Source organism: Porites lutea, chromosome 13 (assembly GCF_958299795.1).
Source record: "Porites lutea chromosome 13, jaPorLute2.1, whole genome shotgun sequence".
Taxonomy (NCBI): domain Eukaryota; kingdom Metazoa; phylum Cnidaria; class Anthozoa; order Scleractinia; family Poritidae; genus Porites; species Porites lutea.
Genome location: NC_133213.1, coordinates 1401742 through 1420344, shown reverse-complemented (window position 1 = coordinate 1420344; position 18603 = coordinate 1401742). Strand labels below are relative to the sequence as shown.

General features: G+C 38.4%; 2 protein-coding genes across 6 annotated transcripts; one reads left to right on the top strand and one right to left on the bottom strand.

The window, feature by feature from the left end:
• Window positions 1-1357: 1357 nt before the first annotated feature.
• Window positions 1358-2500, top strand: LOC140923556 (QRFP-like peptide receptor). Its single transcript, XM_073373629.1, has one exon. The coding sequence runs from the start codon at window positions 1358-1360 to the stop codon at window positions 2498-2500; it is 1143 nt and encodes a 380-aa protein (XP_073229730.1).
• An 818-nt stretch (window positions 2501-3318) lies between these two features.
• LOC140922241 (calcium/calmodulin-dependent protein kinase type 1D-like) lies at window positions 3319-17870 on the bottom strand. Of its 5 annotated transcripts, none has more exons than XM_073372227.1 (13): window positions 17644-17861; window positions 12982-13056; window positions 12646-12777; window positions 12369-12443; window positions 9998-10136; window positions 9467-9489; window positions 9205-9308; window positions 8287-8362; window positions 7739-7831; window positions 6813-6832; window positions 6143-6221; window positions 5257-5344; window positions 3319-4522 (listed from the first exon to the last, which is right to left on the bottom strand). In XM_073372227.1, exons 1-13 carry the CDS (start codon window positions 17721-17723, stop codon window positions 4418-4420), a joined length of 1089 nt encoding a protein of 362 aa, XP_073228328.1. In that variant the 5' UTR covers window positions 17724-17861; the 3' UTR covers window positions 3319-4417. The 5 variants fall into 5 exon arrangements, with proteins under 5 accessions (XP_073228328.1, XP_073228329.1, XP_073228332.1 ...); XM_073372228.1 differs by lacking the exon at window positions 17644-17861 and adding an exon at window positions 13165-13309; XM_073372231.1 differs by lacking the exon at window positions 6143-6221 and having other exon boundaries at window positions 17644-17870.
• Between the last annotated feature and the right edge of the window lie 733 nt (window positions 17871-18603).

Here is an 18603-nt window from a genome sequence, read left to right as displayed (position 1 = left end):
TGCCGACAGAACAGAAAGACATATAGCTGATGGCGATAAAACGAACAATTTTACCAGCTCCCAGTTTCAACCTGGCCCCAGTTGTTCAAAAGCTGGATAGCGTTATCCACTGAATAAATCACTATCCAGTGGATAAGTATTAGGGAAACCAATTGCGCTATCCAGACGTAGAGACAGAGATTTATCCTGTGGATAGCGCTATCCACCCTTCGAACAAATGGGCCCTTATGTACATCCTGCGTCACCTGAAGTGAATCAGCAAATCGAAGAAACCAACCCAGATAGTTGCAGCACACTCATAGGAACGTCAGGCGTTCAAATACGGAGGGAGAACAGGGAGTTCGTCCACACAGGAACGCGAGGGGCGCGGTCCTAACCTGACTCTGCCTTTCCCCTCCCTCGCGCCCTCGCGCGTCCACCCCAGTTATCCCTGGACCCCGTCCCTTTCAAGCGCCTGCCACGCAGACTGATTGAAACGTGGAAGAATAGGATCATTTACAGGCTGGGCTTAGCCGAGGACCGGTGTACTGGCCCAGCTACTACCAGCCAACTGAGCCATCTCTATTTCTCTCATAAGAATCAGACTCGGATTTTTCTTCACAGACTTACAATACATTGTCTCAACATTTGTCTGTTTTGTCAGTTATACCGTAACTAATAGAGTAGAATGGTTATGAAGTCTGTTAGAATCCTTTGTTTTAATTATGATTTTGGGGACTTGAAGGTGCAGAACATCGATAGCCAGATTCTAATGTAAGTTTAAATTTAAATTCAAGTTCAAAATGTAAATTCAAATGTAAATTTAAATTCAAATTTTAGCATCCGTCATAGTATTTCTTTTCAATGTAGCTCTGGCACTAAGGAAGGCTACTGATTTTGTCAGCCGAGATATTGGTCTCAAATAAATCAGCCCTTTGTTGTATTGCCAGCCTTGAATTCAGTTTTGTTTTAATTCCCACTTAAAGTGACGTCTGGCGTTAGCATCTCTACATTAGAGATCCGACAAGAAAGAACCAGTCGGTTTTATTTACGCGTTGAGTGGACCTCTGCATTCAAGGGTTTTTACTACATTCAATAGGTATCCTATCATTTGGATCTTATTGACCAATAAACTGATGTTGCATTGATTTATTCCATCACAATTTGTGAACAAAAAACAATTGAATTGTGCATCATCAGAGATCTTTCAACGTAAACCGAAGCACCGTTGGTTTGCAGCCTTTCATAACCAGTCTCCTCTAGTGACTATGATTTTTCAGGCCATACAAAAAAATAACTAATTTCTTTTAAAAAATCGTTTGTCTTGATTTCTATTTGCAGATCGTAGCATAAAGGAATCAACTTTTTGAACTTCATCATGGATCTTCCTTTCAACACAGCAACAGTATCGTTGTTAACAGTCGCTTATATCATTATTTTCTTGGTGGCCCTAAGTGCAAATATTTTACTTGTGTACATCGTTTTCAAGCGACCCTCTTTGAAGACAACTATCAATTATTTGTTTACTAACATAGCGGTGTTCAATCTTCTGGTAACTGTGTTCATTATGCCATATTCAGCGAGGCATCTTTTCGTTGCTAATGCATGGTTTGATGGTGTCCCTGGGCAGATCTCTTGCAGATTCATATATTTTCTAAACGGCATCTCCACTGCAGGGTTCGTATTGACTTTAATAGGTATTTCATTGAATCAGTTCTACGCCATTCTATTTCCATCTAAAATCATCGTATTGATACGAAATACCAGACTTTTGACCTGTATGATATGGATATTATCTGTGGTATTGATGTCCCCTTATCTTGCGATGTATGGTGTCAAGGAGATTTCCCGCCAGCATCCATGCATTTACGTTGTGGCTAATCGTGTCATCATTAAAATTCACTTTTCTTCTTTGTTCGTTTTTTTATACGCCTTCCCTCTCTCACTTCTGACAATACTGTACATTTTTATTTGTCGAAAACTGTGGTTCCGAACCCTTCCAGGTAACATCCACAGCATTCACAGACACGCAGTTGAGATGTCAAAACGCCGCGTAATACGCATGCTCATCGTCGTCATAGCAACATTTGCGTCATGCTGGCTTCCTGTTCACGTGTTTTACATGTACATGGCGTTTGAAAATGACGGAAATGTAAGCGTGGATTCTGATTGGTCGTTGTTTATCATGTTCTTTGCGCATGCGAATAATGCTGTTAACCCTTGTCTTATAATGGCGTTGAACCGGAAGTTCAGAGCTGAATTAATTAAACTGTGTACAACTAACAGAACACCGTGGATGCAGTGCTTACGACGAACAGGCCACGAAGAAAGTGGTTGCCAGACCGATACTCGCCTCACCAAGATGCGGAAAATTCAAGCTGTGGAAAATTTAGCCGACGGAATTGCCAGGAAAAGAGGAAGACTGTATGATCTGAATCTTTGGACAAATGCTTGTAGCTCCTCTCCTGTTTCGCTTGTACAGTTTACTCATTGCGAAGATGCACCAGAAACAGACAACTAAGGAGTTTACAGGGGAACCTAGGGGGAGGGGGTACTCCCTTGTATAAGGCCTATACGGGAAGGCTCCGCCGAAAAGGGGTAGCTATTTTAGGCTTCAGGAAATGGTAAGGATTACACTAGTTGAATTATATAAAAGGGAGGGAAATCTGTCGTTTCGCCGTGTGAAAGGACCATAAAGGGCTAACAGCTTAACAGACGCACTTTATGGACGTGAAAGAGACAAGAAATCCTCTTGGTTTAGTGATAAAAGGGTAAGGGATTGCCCCTCGGGGAGGAGCCACCCCGTATAAACTTCGTTGAGAACCCCCACCCCGCGAGAAGAGTAAACAGCATATGGGTTGCCTGACAAAAGTAAAGCGCGCGCTCTGATTGGTCAATAACTAATCTTCTATTTTGTCATTGGAAATACACACCTACGAATAAGCATGCAAATAGAGATTTCACAGGTTGTTCATTAATTAAAGATGGCCGAAATAAATTTTAACTGGCATTGTGAATTTACCTCCTTCCCATGAAGGCCGCACTACAAAAAAATGAATATTAGCCAAATAGAAAGAATTAAGATGTCAGGGAGTTAGAAACCGTTATTTACACTGTTTACACCTGTAAAGGGCGTGGTATTCAAACAAGGTTTTCGTTTAGAAACTGGTTTCATTACCAGGAGAAACTGTTGAGCGATGAGCTCAAATGTAAGAATTGAGCTTATTTATAGAGACGTCATCAATGTTCTCTTGAACCTCACGACAAAAGAGGACAAAGTGACCAAAGGTCAAATACATGAAATAGACAACAAAGTGCTTTAACCACATATCAACAAACTTGTTACCACAAAGTTTTGAAACTTTATTCCATATTTAATATTTGTAGATATAATTACCGGTAATCACTAATTAAAACAGCCTATTGCTGAAAAGCTTGGAACTCTGCTCGCAATTTCGAATCGCTTTTTTGCAAGTTAGCGCACAATCAAGCTGTTTGTAGCACGTATGAAACTATTGCCATTTTTACAATTCCTGTAAAACCTTGCGCGCTTATTTGGTCGGAAGCTAACAGAGTATGAGCAATAGAAATGGCCTAATTCTGTCGTCTCTGTCACACGCGCGCGACTTTCCGACAGTCTTTGCTGAAATCCGGCGATCAAAAATTTCGGTGTCTATGTTAAAAACGAGTCAACAACAATTTTCCATTGTTTACATTCTATTATTTTATAGAAAGGACCTTCAAACTATTCAAAACTTTGCAATGACACCACTTCCCGTCGCACCTAAGATTTCAACCTTTCTAGGATCTTTAAAGTGTAAACAGTAGATAATCAATAGCGATTTGTAATTTCGTTTTTTTTTTCAACTAAACGAAACATCGCAAGGCACAAATTTCTTCTAAAAAATTCAGCTTACTCTGCAAGCAAAAGAAGCTGTGCATTTAGCATATACGCTTGACGAAGAATCTCGCGTTTAACAAACGCATATCCTTTTGCTATTTTTGTTATTTCTCTATGCAAAAGTTTTCCACTCTTTCAATCGTCGCACTAATCTCAATTTGTAAGACAATTATGAAAGGCTCCAGAGCAAAAAAAAAAAGGAGCTAATTACAATTAAAAGAACTAGCGTCTTTTGACCAGTAGCCTAAGCTCAGGTTTATAACACTACCTCAGTGTTCCAAATAGTCTGAAATGTCAGCTGTCTCCATCCCCCTTACCCATTGGGGGAGCGGAGGAGAGAGACTGTGTCTCTTCCCCCCACCCCCCCACCCCAGCGCCTCCCACGGGTAAGGGGGTGGGGAAGACTATGTTCTAAAATAATGAGCTTCTTAGGCCGGGCCAAGAAAACATGGCGGTTGCTCTGAAATTCTATACTGTAAAAAAGATCTATCAAGATTTATATCATATAAAATACAGTCCCTAGATCAGACCAACTTGTTAAATTTTTTTGGCGTTGTTGTTCGATTCAGACGCTCTAGCTGAATCAGCGCCTAGTTTAAGGTTCTTCAATCGGTTCATGGCAGCTGTGGCATTAAACGCTTGCTGTAAGATAAAAAGGAATAAAGCGAACAAGAATAAGTAGACAGTACAAGTAATCGAGTGATTTATTTCAAAATGGCTTTAACATCACTCCAAAAAGGGCCCTCCCCTAGTCGTCCCCACTCTGGCTACGGGGGACCAAGGGAGAGGAAGAGGAAGGAAGAAGTAGAAATTCGTCAAAAATAAAATAGGCCGTTTCTGAGCTCCAAAACCTCTCCAGTTTAAAACGAGGCTACGTGCAAAACCTTTGTTGTGAAAATATGTTTTATTTGCATATAGCCTGTGAAAACATTCGTTTCTCCTCGCTCTTCGCCGCTGGGGACGTTTCGCGCGGAGGAAAGTCTGCGACTCAGCGGCAGAAATTCCATTTTACGTCATCAGTATGGAATTTCTGTCGCTGAGTCGCAGAAACGATTCCTCCGCGCGAAACGTCCCTAGCGGCGAAGAGCGAGGAGAAACGGATGTTTTCGCGGGCTAATTTACATAAGAATAAAAAACATTTTCATATCAATGGTTTTGCACTTAGCCTCGCTTTGAAACAGAGGCTTGAGGCAACCCAGAAACGGCTTATTGCGAGACAAGTTAATTACAGAAGACCTGCTTATTAAAGAGTATTAATGTTATACTAAGTCCCGTGGTTTCATTTAGGTTTCCTAGCTACTAATAAAAAATTGTTATTAATATGTTTATTTATTTCAAACAAGAGAGTACTATCCCAAAATATCACCATATCATACCTTCCATTTTGCTTTGTAAAAATTCTTTTTCATTTGTTCGCTGACTGAGGCGTGAATGTCGCGCTCTCTGGCCGCTCCACCAGAAATCCTGAAATAACAAAGGAAACCAGAAACAGAGATTAACTGAAGAACAGGAATAAGCCATTTTACTGAAGAGTTTTCAAGTCAAAGCGCATTTAGTTACGATCGAGGCTACAGCTTGTTTCTTCATTTATCATTTCAGTGAATTAGAATCTAGATTCACTAAATAATATAATTGTCGCTCGTCGTTACCCGTAAATATAGGTAAAAGTCCAGTCAGTTAGTCCGAGCTTACTTGTCCCATGGACAAGGCCTTCCAGGCAGGAGCCGATTACTAGTAATAGGCTCCTGGTCGAGATAAGTTGTCCTCTAACAAAATCATTAACTAAGACGAGGAAAAAGGGGCCTCAGGCAAGCATGATGTGAGAGCGACTTTCCCAAAGGACAAGCTGGGATTCAAGTTTTTTTCAAGCCCAGCAACAGAACTCCGATGTTACAAACACGGGGAAGGACGACTCGTTTTGCGAGCGTGTCTCAAACTAAGGCAGTGTTCAGTGGCAACATGCGCGTATAATCATCGTGTTTGACCATTGTAGTTTTTTAACGTCCCTAAGCTTTAAACATTTTAAATGCAAGTAACCATAAGCGGAACCGATCCACAAATTTTCAGGCCTCCAGTGATCACACATAGGAAGGACAAGTACCCCGGTTATGGTCATAAGGGAGTTTTCCCAGGGGTATAAGTCTGGGTTACTATAGGCTCTATTGATTAGTAGTCTATCAGCCGTGTTAAATTTTCAAGGGAACCGGAGAACACTGGAAGAAAAACTATTCATGTAAAATAAACAAGATAAACATGGCGTACCATGGGTGATCCAATGCCTGTTTGCAGTTGTAGCGTTTCTTGGGGTCGACTTGTAGTAGACACGTGATAAAATGTTGTGCTGAAATTACCAGTAAAACGCACATAATTTACTAACGGAAAAGACCACGCAAAGACAAGCGCCGGTAAGAAAACAAACTCTAAACAGCGGAAGTATTAAAAGGCTTATAATTCCGTTTATTGCTAAAATATGTTAAAACTACACTTTTGTTCTCAATGAATTTCTTTTAGATTATCAGTAATGAGTAGGTTAACCGATGTCAAATTCGGTGATGTCTTGTCAAAACGCCACAGTCAAAAATGACTTTGTGAAGTCATTGGAGGCAGACGGAGTGGCCGAGTGGTCAGCGAGTCGGACTCGCAATCCGGCGGTCCCAGGTTCGAGTCCCGCTTATTTGTTCTCGGTAGTCTCGAGTTCAAATCCTCGGCCACGCTTGTAAATAGCCAACTGGTTGCCTCCTGCCAGTTGTGGTTTTTAATCCTGTTATGTTGTATTTAAATTATTTTTTTTGTTTCGAAGTATTTGAGGGGAGTGCGTGTAAACTAGCTGGATAAGCAAAGTGCACTTTCCATTATAAACAAGCCTTTAATACCAACATTTTTTACGGCGGTTGCAATTTAGCACGTCCGAAAAGAGAGCTTTAATACTTACCCGATTCCGAGATATCGTCCCTACGAAAAAAATTTAATAAAAAAGAAAGAAGAGATCAGTTTTGTGACTCAGAACTACATGAAGTGGGTGTGGACAAAAAGCAAAGTGCATTGTGGGTTGCACCATTTTTCAGGAATGGCTTCCTTTTAATCATAACACGGTAAGTTAGATTTATATAGTTAAGCTTATTATGTTAAGTTAAAGGTTAGACATTCAAATAGTTTGTGGATTATTTATAACAAGGAGAGACATGAGCTTATCGTCTGAGATCATTCCAGCCGCTATAAGCTTTTTTGCTTTCGTCTGTGTTTTCATGCAGGGACCGAAGCTCTTTAAACAGTTTGACGGTTTATGTTTTCAGTCTGTGTTTTCATGCAGGGACCGAAGCTTCTTAAACGGTTGGATGCGTTAAAGACCATAAAAGCAAGCATCGGTAAGTGTATATCTTAAAAAACGGTAAAAATAGTTACATAGTGATGACAGCGCAGGAAAGACATCATATGAATAAACATATTTCTAGTTTGAGTCGCAACACACGTGATAAACTTGAACATTACTTTACGGAGAAATAATTCATAGGAGCCTTAACATGATTAACTGTACTTGATATCCAGTAAGCGAAATACTTCCGTTGCACCGAAAAAGAAGTGTTAATTCTTGATGGCATTTGATGGGTGATTTGTATGGTCTTGGTCACGAAAATCTGTTTTTCACCAGAGTAACCGAATATTTTCTACTGATTTTGAATCCTGAAGAAGCACGCATGGTCTGTTTTCTTTTACAGAATCCTCTTAACCCGATGAATTATTTATTCAAAAGCATTTGGCAAAATCATGCGGGGCAAAGGATAGGAAAGCAAAATCTCAGAGTGTTAACCAGTTCAACACTGATTCACTCCACGATTTCAATTAACAAAAAAAACTTACCAGTACGGTGAATCAAATTCATACTCCCCTCTCATGATTTGTGCAAACAAATTTGCATCGCTTTCATCATAGAACGGGGGATATCCACAGAGTCTTTAAGATAAAAAATAGTTAAGAAGTAATTTGATATAAACCTTTAAAGACTTAAGCTAAATTAATGTTAAGCTTAACAATAGATTACCATCAATTAATATTGTGAAAACAAGTGAGAAAACAATTCACTGGTAATTGAAGTTTACTTCCAATTTTCTAAGCTCTAATATCATCTTGCAAAATAAATATATAAGTAAAAATAAAGGGTTTACAATGTTGAAACTTAAATGTGCTGCGTGTCCAGCTTTCATAAAATGACGAGAATTCTAAAATAAGAAATGTAGTTTTGCTCATAGCTGTCACTGGTTTATCGTTAAAAGTAAAGGGATCAATGAAATGTGACATAAGATCTTGATTACTGATCAAATTCTCCTTATACAGCACATAAGAGACAAAAGGAAAACAGCAAGAAGATAAAAATTGTAATTGCCTTCAAAAAACACTATCAAACTTACAAAATGTAACAGATTACTCCAAGTGCCCAACAGTCCACGGCCTTCCCATAAGGTTTTTGTCTTAAGACTTCTGGTGCTGAAAATATGAATGAAACACAAAAATATAGCTACATCCGTGAGCAATTGAAGGACAGAGTTGAATGATAAAGTTTTATAAAAGAAGCCCACAATTCCGGGGGAGGTAATCCCATATAAGGGCTAGATAGGGAGGTATGTGCTGCCCGAAAGGGTATGGTTTTTGAGGGCCTCAATTTTTGCCCTTGTTGGTATAGTATTCCTGGTGTGATCTGTATATAATGTACCCATATTATATAACGTAAAATTCACGTGTGCCAATTCCAGCTACATGAGAAGCAAATTATCTTTTAAAAACTGAACTTTACCTTAGAGTTATCCTTGGGCCCAGGGGCGGTCAGTTGGGTCGGGAAAAACAGCGGGGAAAGTTTTCAATAACGGGTGAGAGAGCCCCTGGGATACTACTCTGAACAAACCAGCTCCACGAATCATCTAAATGGTTCTCTCTGATTTTTTTTTGCCCAATCAGAGGCCAGCATCTATCATGCTGCTTTCATGATCTTCTTATACAGAGGAATTTACCTGCAAACTAGACTGTTCGTTGTACCTGTCTGGCTCATGCAGGAGTCATCCCAAGAGAAATAGAAAACGATATTTTATTCTTGCACAAAATTTGGGGGGCAAACAAAGTGCGAGAAGGTGTGCAAATAACAAATCCATGAAACTCATTCTATTCTCACCCTCACATTGTTTTCCTTGGTTCTTCAAAATTATAGTACTACTTCCAAAAAACTGACATAATTCCAAAACTTATTTCAATTTAAAATCAGGGACAAAAGTCATCCACAGGTTATCCCTTAGATTACCCTTACAATGATTTATTTAAAACATGAATTAACTTACCAACGTATCCTGGTGTTCCACAGGCTGTAGCCATCATACTATCATCATCTTCTGTTTTTGACAATCCAAAATCGCTAATCATTATTTTTGAATCCTCATCTGGGCTGAAACAGTAAATTAGTAAAAAGGCACCATTTATGCAAGAAGTCATTGTCTCTTAGTACACAATAAATTACCTGCTAAGAGAGGCAATATTAAGCGCAAAATGTTTAGATTGGGATTTTAACGGTTGAAAAAGAAAAAGCTTGAAAATATAAATTACCTGTAATAAAGGAGGTTTTCAGGCTGAAAGATATAAAGCAAAATAAGTTCTGGATTAACTAATAACAGCTGATAAAACTCTGTAAGTATAAACACTGGCAATTCTTTTTTAATGTGGGACTAAGATTGATCCATAAAATAAATATAATAGATTATCTTGAAGATTCAATAGTAACAGCTGTTCAGCTATGGAACAACGATTTACTTACTTTTAGCTCAGTTAATAACAAGCGTGTTCATTCCCCTGGTCAGGGGGGATGAACATGCCAGGTTGCCTTGTGAGTTTGTAAGTTCCTACCATGAGACATTTGTCATCAAAGGTCTGCATGGGAGTAGGGCATATGCCATTGTCAAATTTCACATTTTAAGCAAAAAAGATGGCCTGTATCATAGATTTCCTTTCTCGACAATATCATTTAGAGTGGCTAAGACCTTTCAAAATGTTACTTAAAGCAATATATGATATAACATAGAATGCAAATAATTTGAAACTATTAATTTTTAGATAGCTGTGTAGTAAATTATACGTCACCTTTAAATCTCTGTGCACTATGCCTTTATCATGTAAATAATCTACAGCTGAAAGAATTTGTCTTATGAGGTCACTGGCATCCTTCTCTGTGTAGTTTCCTTTCTCTACTATTCTGTCAAACAATTCTCCACCTTTTACCCTGAAATGAAATTATGGGATGTTAGACACGGGGCCTATCTCTGATTAGTGAAATCCAACTAGTGGTCTATTATCAATGCTGTGTTCTGATTGGTTGAGCTACTACAAGGCTATATGTTATAGCCCACTAGTAGCAAAAAGCGCAGGCTTTTTGGCGGCAAAAAAGGATTAAAATCTAGCTTTAACTAGCTAATTTTTTTTTTCTCGATATTTTTGACCAACTTGTTGGATTTTACTAAAACAATTATTCCTCTTGCCCTCATGGCCTCTGAGTGAAGAGCCCATTTGGCCTTCGGCCTCATGGGCTATTGACTCAGAGCTCATTCGGGCTCAACGAATAATTGTTAATAATTACTGAGTTAAATTATGCAACAAATAATGATGATGGCAATTAACCCTGGGTGGTTTTGGGGGTAGGACCAAGGGACCCACCCTCCCCTCCCCCCCCCCCCTGCAGCATTTTAGTCATCATCATCATCATTATTGTATCATAATAATTGGAATAAATCACTAAGCATAAAGGAACATGTTGATAGTTATGCAAATTCTCCGATAACCTTTACCATGCATAAGAAATACATAGGAAGGAGAGTACAGAGAATATCTGTGCTGATAATACGGTTTACATGTAGCAAAATTTGAAACTGTTCAGAGCAACTTCAGAGCACCTGCCTACAGCACGTCATCATCATTCTTAGTTTCAGAATGCCCCATGCTTGCCATGTCATGTAAAGAAACAAACAATTACTAAGAAACAGATATCAATATTTGACTTCTTGAAATATTAAAATTTCAGTTATAAAAAGAAAAAAATTAATAATTATACAGTTTATACCATTTTATCTAGAAAGAGCCTTAAAATTTTATATTCAATCAAAAACACTGCTTCTAACTCGGATGACATCGTTCAGCATTTGCTTCTCTATACAAGGATTTTTTTTCCACATGACGTTCAGCGTTTCGCCCACGCGCGCGCACGTACGAACTCACACTAAAGTTCAATTTTTGGCATAGAAGATTAAAAGTGAAATTATGAGAGATGCAGAGTTCAAGTCTTTATCACACAGCGCCAAAATAATCATCTACATGCTTTAAATGTGAAATTAACCCGCTAGTTTGTTTTAGTTGAAGATAACAAGAGGGTCTGAGCCTTTGGTTTCCAAAATCCAAGAGGCAGCATGCATATTTTATTTTAAACCGCCAAGAACTCGACACGATCACGGTCGCGCCATTAACAGTAGTTTTCGGTCTGTGACTGGATTGACACATTTATTGACCCCCAGTAAATCCTAGATTACTTTTCCCTTAGCTTCTGGTTGTGAAGTTGGAATAAATCTGGCAGTCTTCAAATTTTGTTGCAATAAACATGAAACCTATCAAATATGATTAATTACTTTCGAAGACTGTTGTTTATTTAGCATATTTTTTAACAAAGAAAACTACAAATCTTTAATTTTTTTGACTAGAAATGTTGAGTTGCTTGGGATTAAATCGCGACTTTAGGGCTAGACTTTGGAATGACAAAGTTCTCTTTTGTTTACATTATATTTCCAGAACGTCAGCTTGCCTTTGACTCAAACGATCAGCGGAAATTAACTAGCTATTAGTGATAACCCCTTGGGATCGAAAATAATTCCCTTCTAAAATAAGGAAAACAATGTTAAAAGAGAAACAAAAAAGCGTGAATTGGAGCTATAGTCTCGCCGTACGCAATTTTCAAATTAAGGAAAACGCACGTTCGAAATTGTAAATTTATTCTCGTGGAAGAACTCCCGCGGACGTTAATTGCTTCAAGAGTATTTTACAAGTGCAAGATCGACCAGGAAATGTTTTCGTGTTATGAATATCAAACAGCGTGATACAGCTAATACCTTCAAGCCCACATCGTCTGTAAAACATCAAATTATTGCTTGATCACGACAAATGAATTCACCACCCTTGAGCAAATAAGTAAGGGAATTGAAATTTGAAATTGGAAGAAAATTAAGAAGAGGCATACTAAACCCGAGTAATATGTAGCAAATTAAGGTCGAACAGATCGCTAGAATTTTTTGACAGATCACCACCCGAGCGTTTATCAAATTCAAAGGGCAAGCTGCAGCGAGATAATTATTATCAAACAGCACTCGCTGTTTGGCCTCTAGAAGTTTGATTAAATTTTAATCAAGATTTGAACAAAGCCATTAACATGGCGTATGTGAGAACTGAGTTTAAAAATGCTTGAGCTACTTACAAATCCATTACTAAATACAGGTGGGTTTTGTTGTCGAATATTTCCCACAGTCGGATAATGTTGGGATGGTCGACCCTGTTGGTAGAATAAATACACAGACAAAAGTAAGTAATGATCCGATTGCTCAAAGAACGAATGATCTTAATTAAAATACACGGCAAACGTTCGAAACGTCGCACTGTCGTGCGTGTAGAAATATTTTATGACTGGCTAGGCAAAGCATGCAGTCGCGATGTAAATGAACATGGACCGGTTATTATTTCTAGTAATGACTCACTTCTTTAAGATAGCGATTTCGTTTTCGATTGCATCTTCTTTGCCGGAAAGATTCCGCTTGTTGATGCATTTAACAGCATATAATTGGCTAGTTGTCTTGTCTTCGGCCATAACAACTTCGGAGAAAGCGCCCCTGTGAAAATGAGCAACAGTCAAGTCGGTCAGAATTGTTTATGTTTTAAAACCTAAAGGTTTCACCTCAAGTATCAACCGCTCAGGAGAGGAAACCATTTGACATCACTTTTAGCACGTCTAATCGCAGACTTGAATGGAACTTTACACTTTGCTCAAATCTTATTTTACACACTATCTGTCATGCTTTCGTGGTTATACTTACGTCCCCAGAACTTCGTGAAACACATATTTCTTCGTGATCTTCTCGTCGAACTTTTTCTTACCAAACAGCGGCATTCTGGAAATAGAACATTTACAGCAGTTCATTTAGCTGTCCTTAAATTAAACAATACCGTCCTTAGGTTAGCATGGCATTCGTTTCGTGTTGTGTTCAAAATAAACATACTTCGAATCGTCGTATGTTTAACAATACTTGTCAAACTTCTGCGGGCTATACTCGCCACATACTTTTTTGAGTGCTTGTTGTTAAGAACGCGTAGTACTAGCTGGGGTGGGGTGGAGTGTATGTTATTTTTATGTAACATGAGCAATTAAAAACATTACATCCACCTTTTATCCAATTTCTATTTACAGACCATAAGAATAATCCACATATAGTTTTCTCCGTATTCACTTCTTAATACTCAAACCGCCTCTTTTTTTAATTTGAATGCAATCGTTTACAAAATAATTCGTGCGTTAAATAAGAAGTGCACACTTGATATTCACTTTCGTTCCGCACATGAACATCATTAAAAAAAAAAAAAAACACGCAATAAGAAGACATATAATATTCTCAGGAGACCTGACATTTATTAAGTTAATGGTTTAAGACGATCACCCAATCCGCCAATCTGTGTTATTATTTACATTGTTTGATTAGTTAAATTTTCAAAAATAGCCACAAGCTTCTTTCCAACTTCTCCTTCACTTCCGGTTTACGCCAGAAATCTTTATCGTGTTATTATTATAATAATGATGATATTAATATGCATCATCATTAACTTCGGAATCATTATCATTATCATCATCATTGATGGAGCTATTTCACTCTTTTATGTTTGACTAAATGCACATGGTTCTGCGGTTCGAACCGGAAACCTAGATACCGAAAAACAGTTGAGTTGAGTTTCTTCAGGGCAGGGAGCGTGCGTTTTTCTTGGCGCGTGCGAGGGGACTACATTATAAAAACCCATTTGAGAGAAAGGGGAAACCCTTTAAATGCTTTATAATTTGTTCGGAAGTTCAAATTAAAGGAAATCGGCAGAACGTGATGCTGAGAAATAAGCGATTTGGGGACCAGGTGGAAACAGATAATAGAACACGAAATTTATGCCATCTGAGAGGCATCTCGACACTGGACAACTTTTTTCAAAATACTTCAAGTTCAGCGAGATCACAGTCAAGAAATAACTTTCAACATTTCACAAGAGCAGCGTGCAAAGAAATCGTGTCCGAAAGCCCGGGGCTAGTGGATTTTTCTATTGGACCAGCGATTTTTGTTCTTAACTTGCCCGACGGGCAAGTGCTGTTTTTGGGGGAAATTCAAATTACAGAAGGATTCTTATCAATCCTGCTAATCAAAAAGGGTTTTGGGGCTAGTTGAAAATGACTTGTGGGCTAGTACATGCTAGCTGCAGCTTGCCCGAATGGCAGGCTGTAAAACTGACTTTCTTCGCACCCTGCAAGAGATTGACAAAACGTTTCTTCCTACTACTGGGGTTAAGTATACTGATTACGAGCATTCCAAAAATACAAGCAACATAGTTTTGATATGTTCTCATAATAAAAGTATTATCATTAATCATTATTATTATTATTATTAATTATTATTATTACGATAGGCAAGCGTGTGTCCCCTAATTTTAGAAAGTCGATAATTGCGTGACCTTGCAATTGTAAATTAGTATTTTAGGATCTTTTAATATTGTTTATTTCATCAAAATTTTGGTCTATGATAGTGAAATGTAAATTGGTCATACGCTAATAGGCACTCATATTATTATCATTAATATTACAATTATTGTTAAGGTTAAAGAGGATTCATATCAGGTTTATTACACATATGTGCAGTAGAACAGTTATTGTACACGGTCAATTGCCACACGTATAGGCCGAAGCGCACTACTTCGTAGGAGATCGAAGATTTCAGAACTCTACAATGTTTCCTGAGTAATAACCAGTTTTCACCATGCTCAGGATAATTTAACAAGCGGTGAATTTTTATTCAGTGCTTTTTTATGGCTAGATTTTAATCTCTTTGTTATTTCGCAACTGTTAGTTTTTTTCTTTCTCCCTACTGTCAATTTTGCCGGTTCGCTCATAAGTTGACATCTGCTAGAATGTAACAATCTGCACATATATTATTTACACGAGAGAAGACTAGACTGATAACACAATCTTTTGACGCTGGCAGAAAGCAATAACCGAAACAGATAACGTGCACGTAATAAGGTGAAAATTAAATGCAAAATGTTCAGGCGTATTATACAATTCCGAGATAGCATGATGGAATCTTTTGGTCGCTTTTGCACAGCCTATAACTATCAGGCTTTCCTTCTGAGTTATCAGAAACCAGATTTGAAAATTCCGGTTGCAGAAAAAAGTCTGTGATGGTCAGGTTACATACATCCTGATGAAATTGCTGCGGGAAGAAATGAGCGAGATTTGTCTTTTCCTAATGTTCCTTCTGATCCAAATACACCGAGTAAAAGTACATCAAAATATTACTTTCTTAAACGTTTATTGAAAGTAAAAAGAAACTTGCAGTTTCGAGTAAGTTCCTTGTGACGTGCACTTACTTGACTGCGTCGATGTAAATCTCTCGAGTCATTAAACGTACATTAAAAAAATATTCTCCACTGTTCAGTTTTTACCAAGGTCTGTTGCTTTATTAAACATCCCAAGATATATAAAACTGGAAAATTTTTAGCCATAAAGATCACAGAGATCTTTCTGATGTTTTTTTCCGAGAAACGGCAGAGAACCGAATTTTTTTTCTCTCTTTAAAAATTGTCACGCGAGCGACCCAGTCACGTGACCTGGCAGGTGGTCGACTAAAATCAAGCTCTCTCTGAGCCCGTGTATTTAATCTCCAGAAACTGATGATTCTGATACAGACTTCGTATTGCTTCATTCCTAGGAGCCTGTGTGGTAGGCGTTTGAAGGGGAATGGACAGGGAGAAGTAACGCACACGATCGCGCGAGAACACACAGTTTACTTTCCTATCTGAGAGGTAGGGAGGGGGAACTTTTGCGCGTGACACGCGCGCAAAATCGCTTGCATGCTACAATAGCTCATTCACATGAGATGGTGTACTAGGGAATCAGTATGATTCTGGGGATGAAGTCGCCGAGCCTCACAAAACTAGAGAATGCACATCGACAAGCGAGAGCTCTCTACCTAATGAGCATTCTCGTAAAACACGCCTGTCTCTTGAAACCGCGCGAACTGACAGGAATTCTGTTATTTGTGAGGGTTAGTGCGGCTAGCGAAAGGAGTCGCACGTTTATTCGCTCGCCCCTCATAACATATCGCTATCGCATCTAGCTGATGACACGAAGTGTGAGTATGTAGTTTTGTTTGAAAACAGTGTGGAATGAAACACAACACCTTTTATTTCGCTACAACTTGCTCTGCTTTAAAGATTTTTTTTTGGCTCTATTAACACTCTCCTTCTTTCAGCGCTAAAAGATCAAAAATTACTGTTAACTGAAAGTTGAAAGGTTATCATCAGTCAATTCAAGGAAAGTTTAAATATCCCACCAATGTTAGTCGTTTAATATTTTTACCGTGTTTTGACCATTTAATAGTAGGCAAGAACTACGTATATAATGCGCAGTAATAAAACATTATGATAAAAATAGACTTTGTTCTTTGCTATTGGCTGTGTTAATTATCCTGACAACTTTCCCAAACTGTTTATTTAGCGAGACATTTGTTTAGTCTAATTTTGCAGCCATAATCAAAACCATAGGATAACGAAAGCCGCTTATAGGTGTCTTAAAATAAATCGGATTGCAAATCTTTTTTATGCATTTTATCCGTTGAATTTTTTATTATCTTTCTCCTGCCCTTTTCTCGGCATAAAAGGCATAGCGACTTGTTATCAAATCTTGCATTCACAGCACAAAGACTTCAAAACCGGTATGACTTTGTTTGTGTTTGCAGAAGCTCCGTTGAATGACTTCAATGTCAACATTTTTAGGCGAGGATATCTTGTAACAACTTACTCTTGTAATGCAAAGGACACACAAGAAGCCTTAGAACTGTTAACAAAAAGGCGCTCATTTCCTCCATCTTTGCCATTCAATCGGGTCTCTTTTTTTTTCGCTCTTTTCGAGCTCAATAGATAAACTCGGGTAAATATTATTGTTGCGGTCTACATTTCAGAAATTGCATGTTCAATAAAGATTTGGCAACACACAAAAGCTAATATATTCTCAGTAATAAACAGACATTGCGCATCGCATATTATTCATGTTTATTGAATATTCCTTTTCGATGTATGTCGCGCTTATTGAAATACTGTACGCGAAACCCTGAAGTGTCGGTGGCAAAAACCATTTAGCGGTTTCCGCACTTAGGGACCTCTCTAATCCAATCATACAAGAGTTGCTCGTATAATCGCATATTCTTCTTTCCAATGTGTGTACTAGCATTTATGAACAGGAATTGTCTTACTAATTCGCAGTTATACAAGAAGTATTATCGCTAAAAATTTGCATGTCTAGCATAGCTGTAACACTGCTCTTACACGCTCTGGTAAACCTTGCTGATAATAATTAGTGGTATAGTATTTAACCCCGGCATTCTGGATAAGTTAAGTACTGCACAGCAAAGTGTTGTTTCGATGTCTGTCTGGCAATCTACTCTCGTACTCACCGCTTTCGACGAGAGTTTTTCACCTCGTTACTGCGTTCTTCATCAGCGTCTTCGTTTCTTGCTGATTCTACCTCTTCCATTATTTAACTGATTGAAGCTAGGTCCAAATGGCTCTTCGCAAAATATGCGAAGTCAAAGAGGCGATCGAGGATTCTGTTGTGATAAGACTGCCTACAAGGAACTGAGACGTTTTTATCTGCCTTTTATACTGACACCATGGCAGAGTGCTTTGTTTTCAAAGCGATCTAGTACGCCTATTGGACAAGCTTGATTCATTGTTTAACGATAATATCATCGACTGTGTTCGCTTATTATTGACAAACGCCATGTGTCTTTGCACCTGGGGCGCGAGGACATAATATGGTTCTTTTTTACTTCAAGTTAGATTCAAGTGGTGTCCTGCTACCATCCAAAGTCGAAAAAAATTCAATGAAATTTCATTTCGTAAAAGCACAAATAGCAAATGGTGCTCCGAAAAAGTATCACTACAGAAATTTTTATTTAGAGAGGTTCTTAACGGAGGGAGAGCTTTTACAAACTAAACGCTTTAGCCGAGCCTCTGCCAGTTCTAAGACGGCCAAAAAACCAGCAGCATTGCCAGGGGCACCCAACGAGGATATAGTTCAAAACCACTTTAACATAGCATTGGTGAACGTATTTTAGTATTTAAACGGTAGTTATAGTCATATTTTTTATCCCCTAAAAATTTTTCATCTGTTCGGATTGCCTAGCTGAAAGTCTAGTGATCCGAAAATTATGGGCATCAAAACTTACCTTTCCGAAAATTTCAGCCAGGAAAAAGGCTCCCGAAAAATTTAGGTGACCTTTTTAAGGTAAAAATCCGTTTAAAATGGGCAGTTATACCATTTTTAGACGCGAAAATTGACGTTGGGTGCCCCTGATTGATGCCAAATGACCTGAAACGCCGTTTGCTAGTCCAAAATGGCACACTTTAAAAGA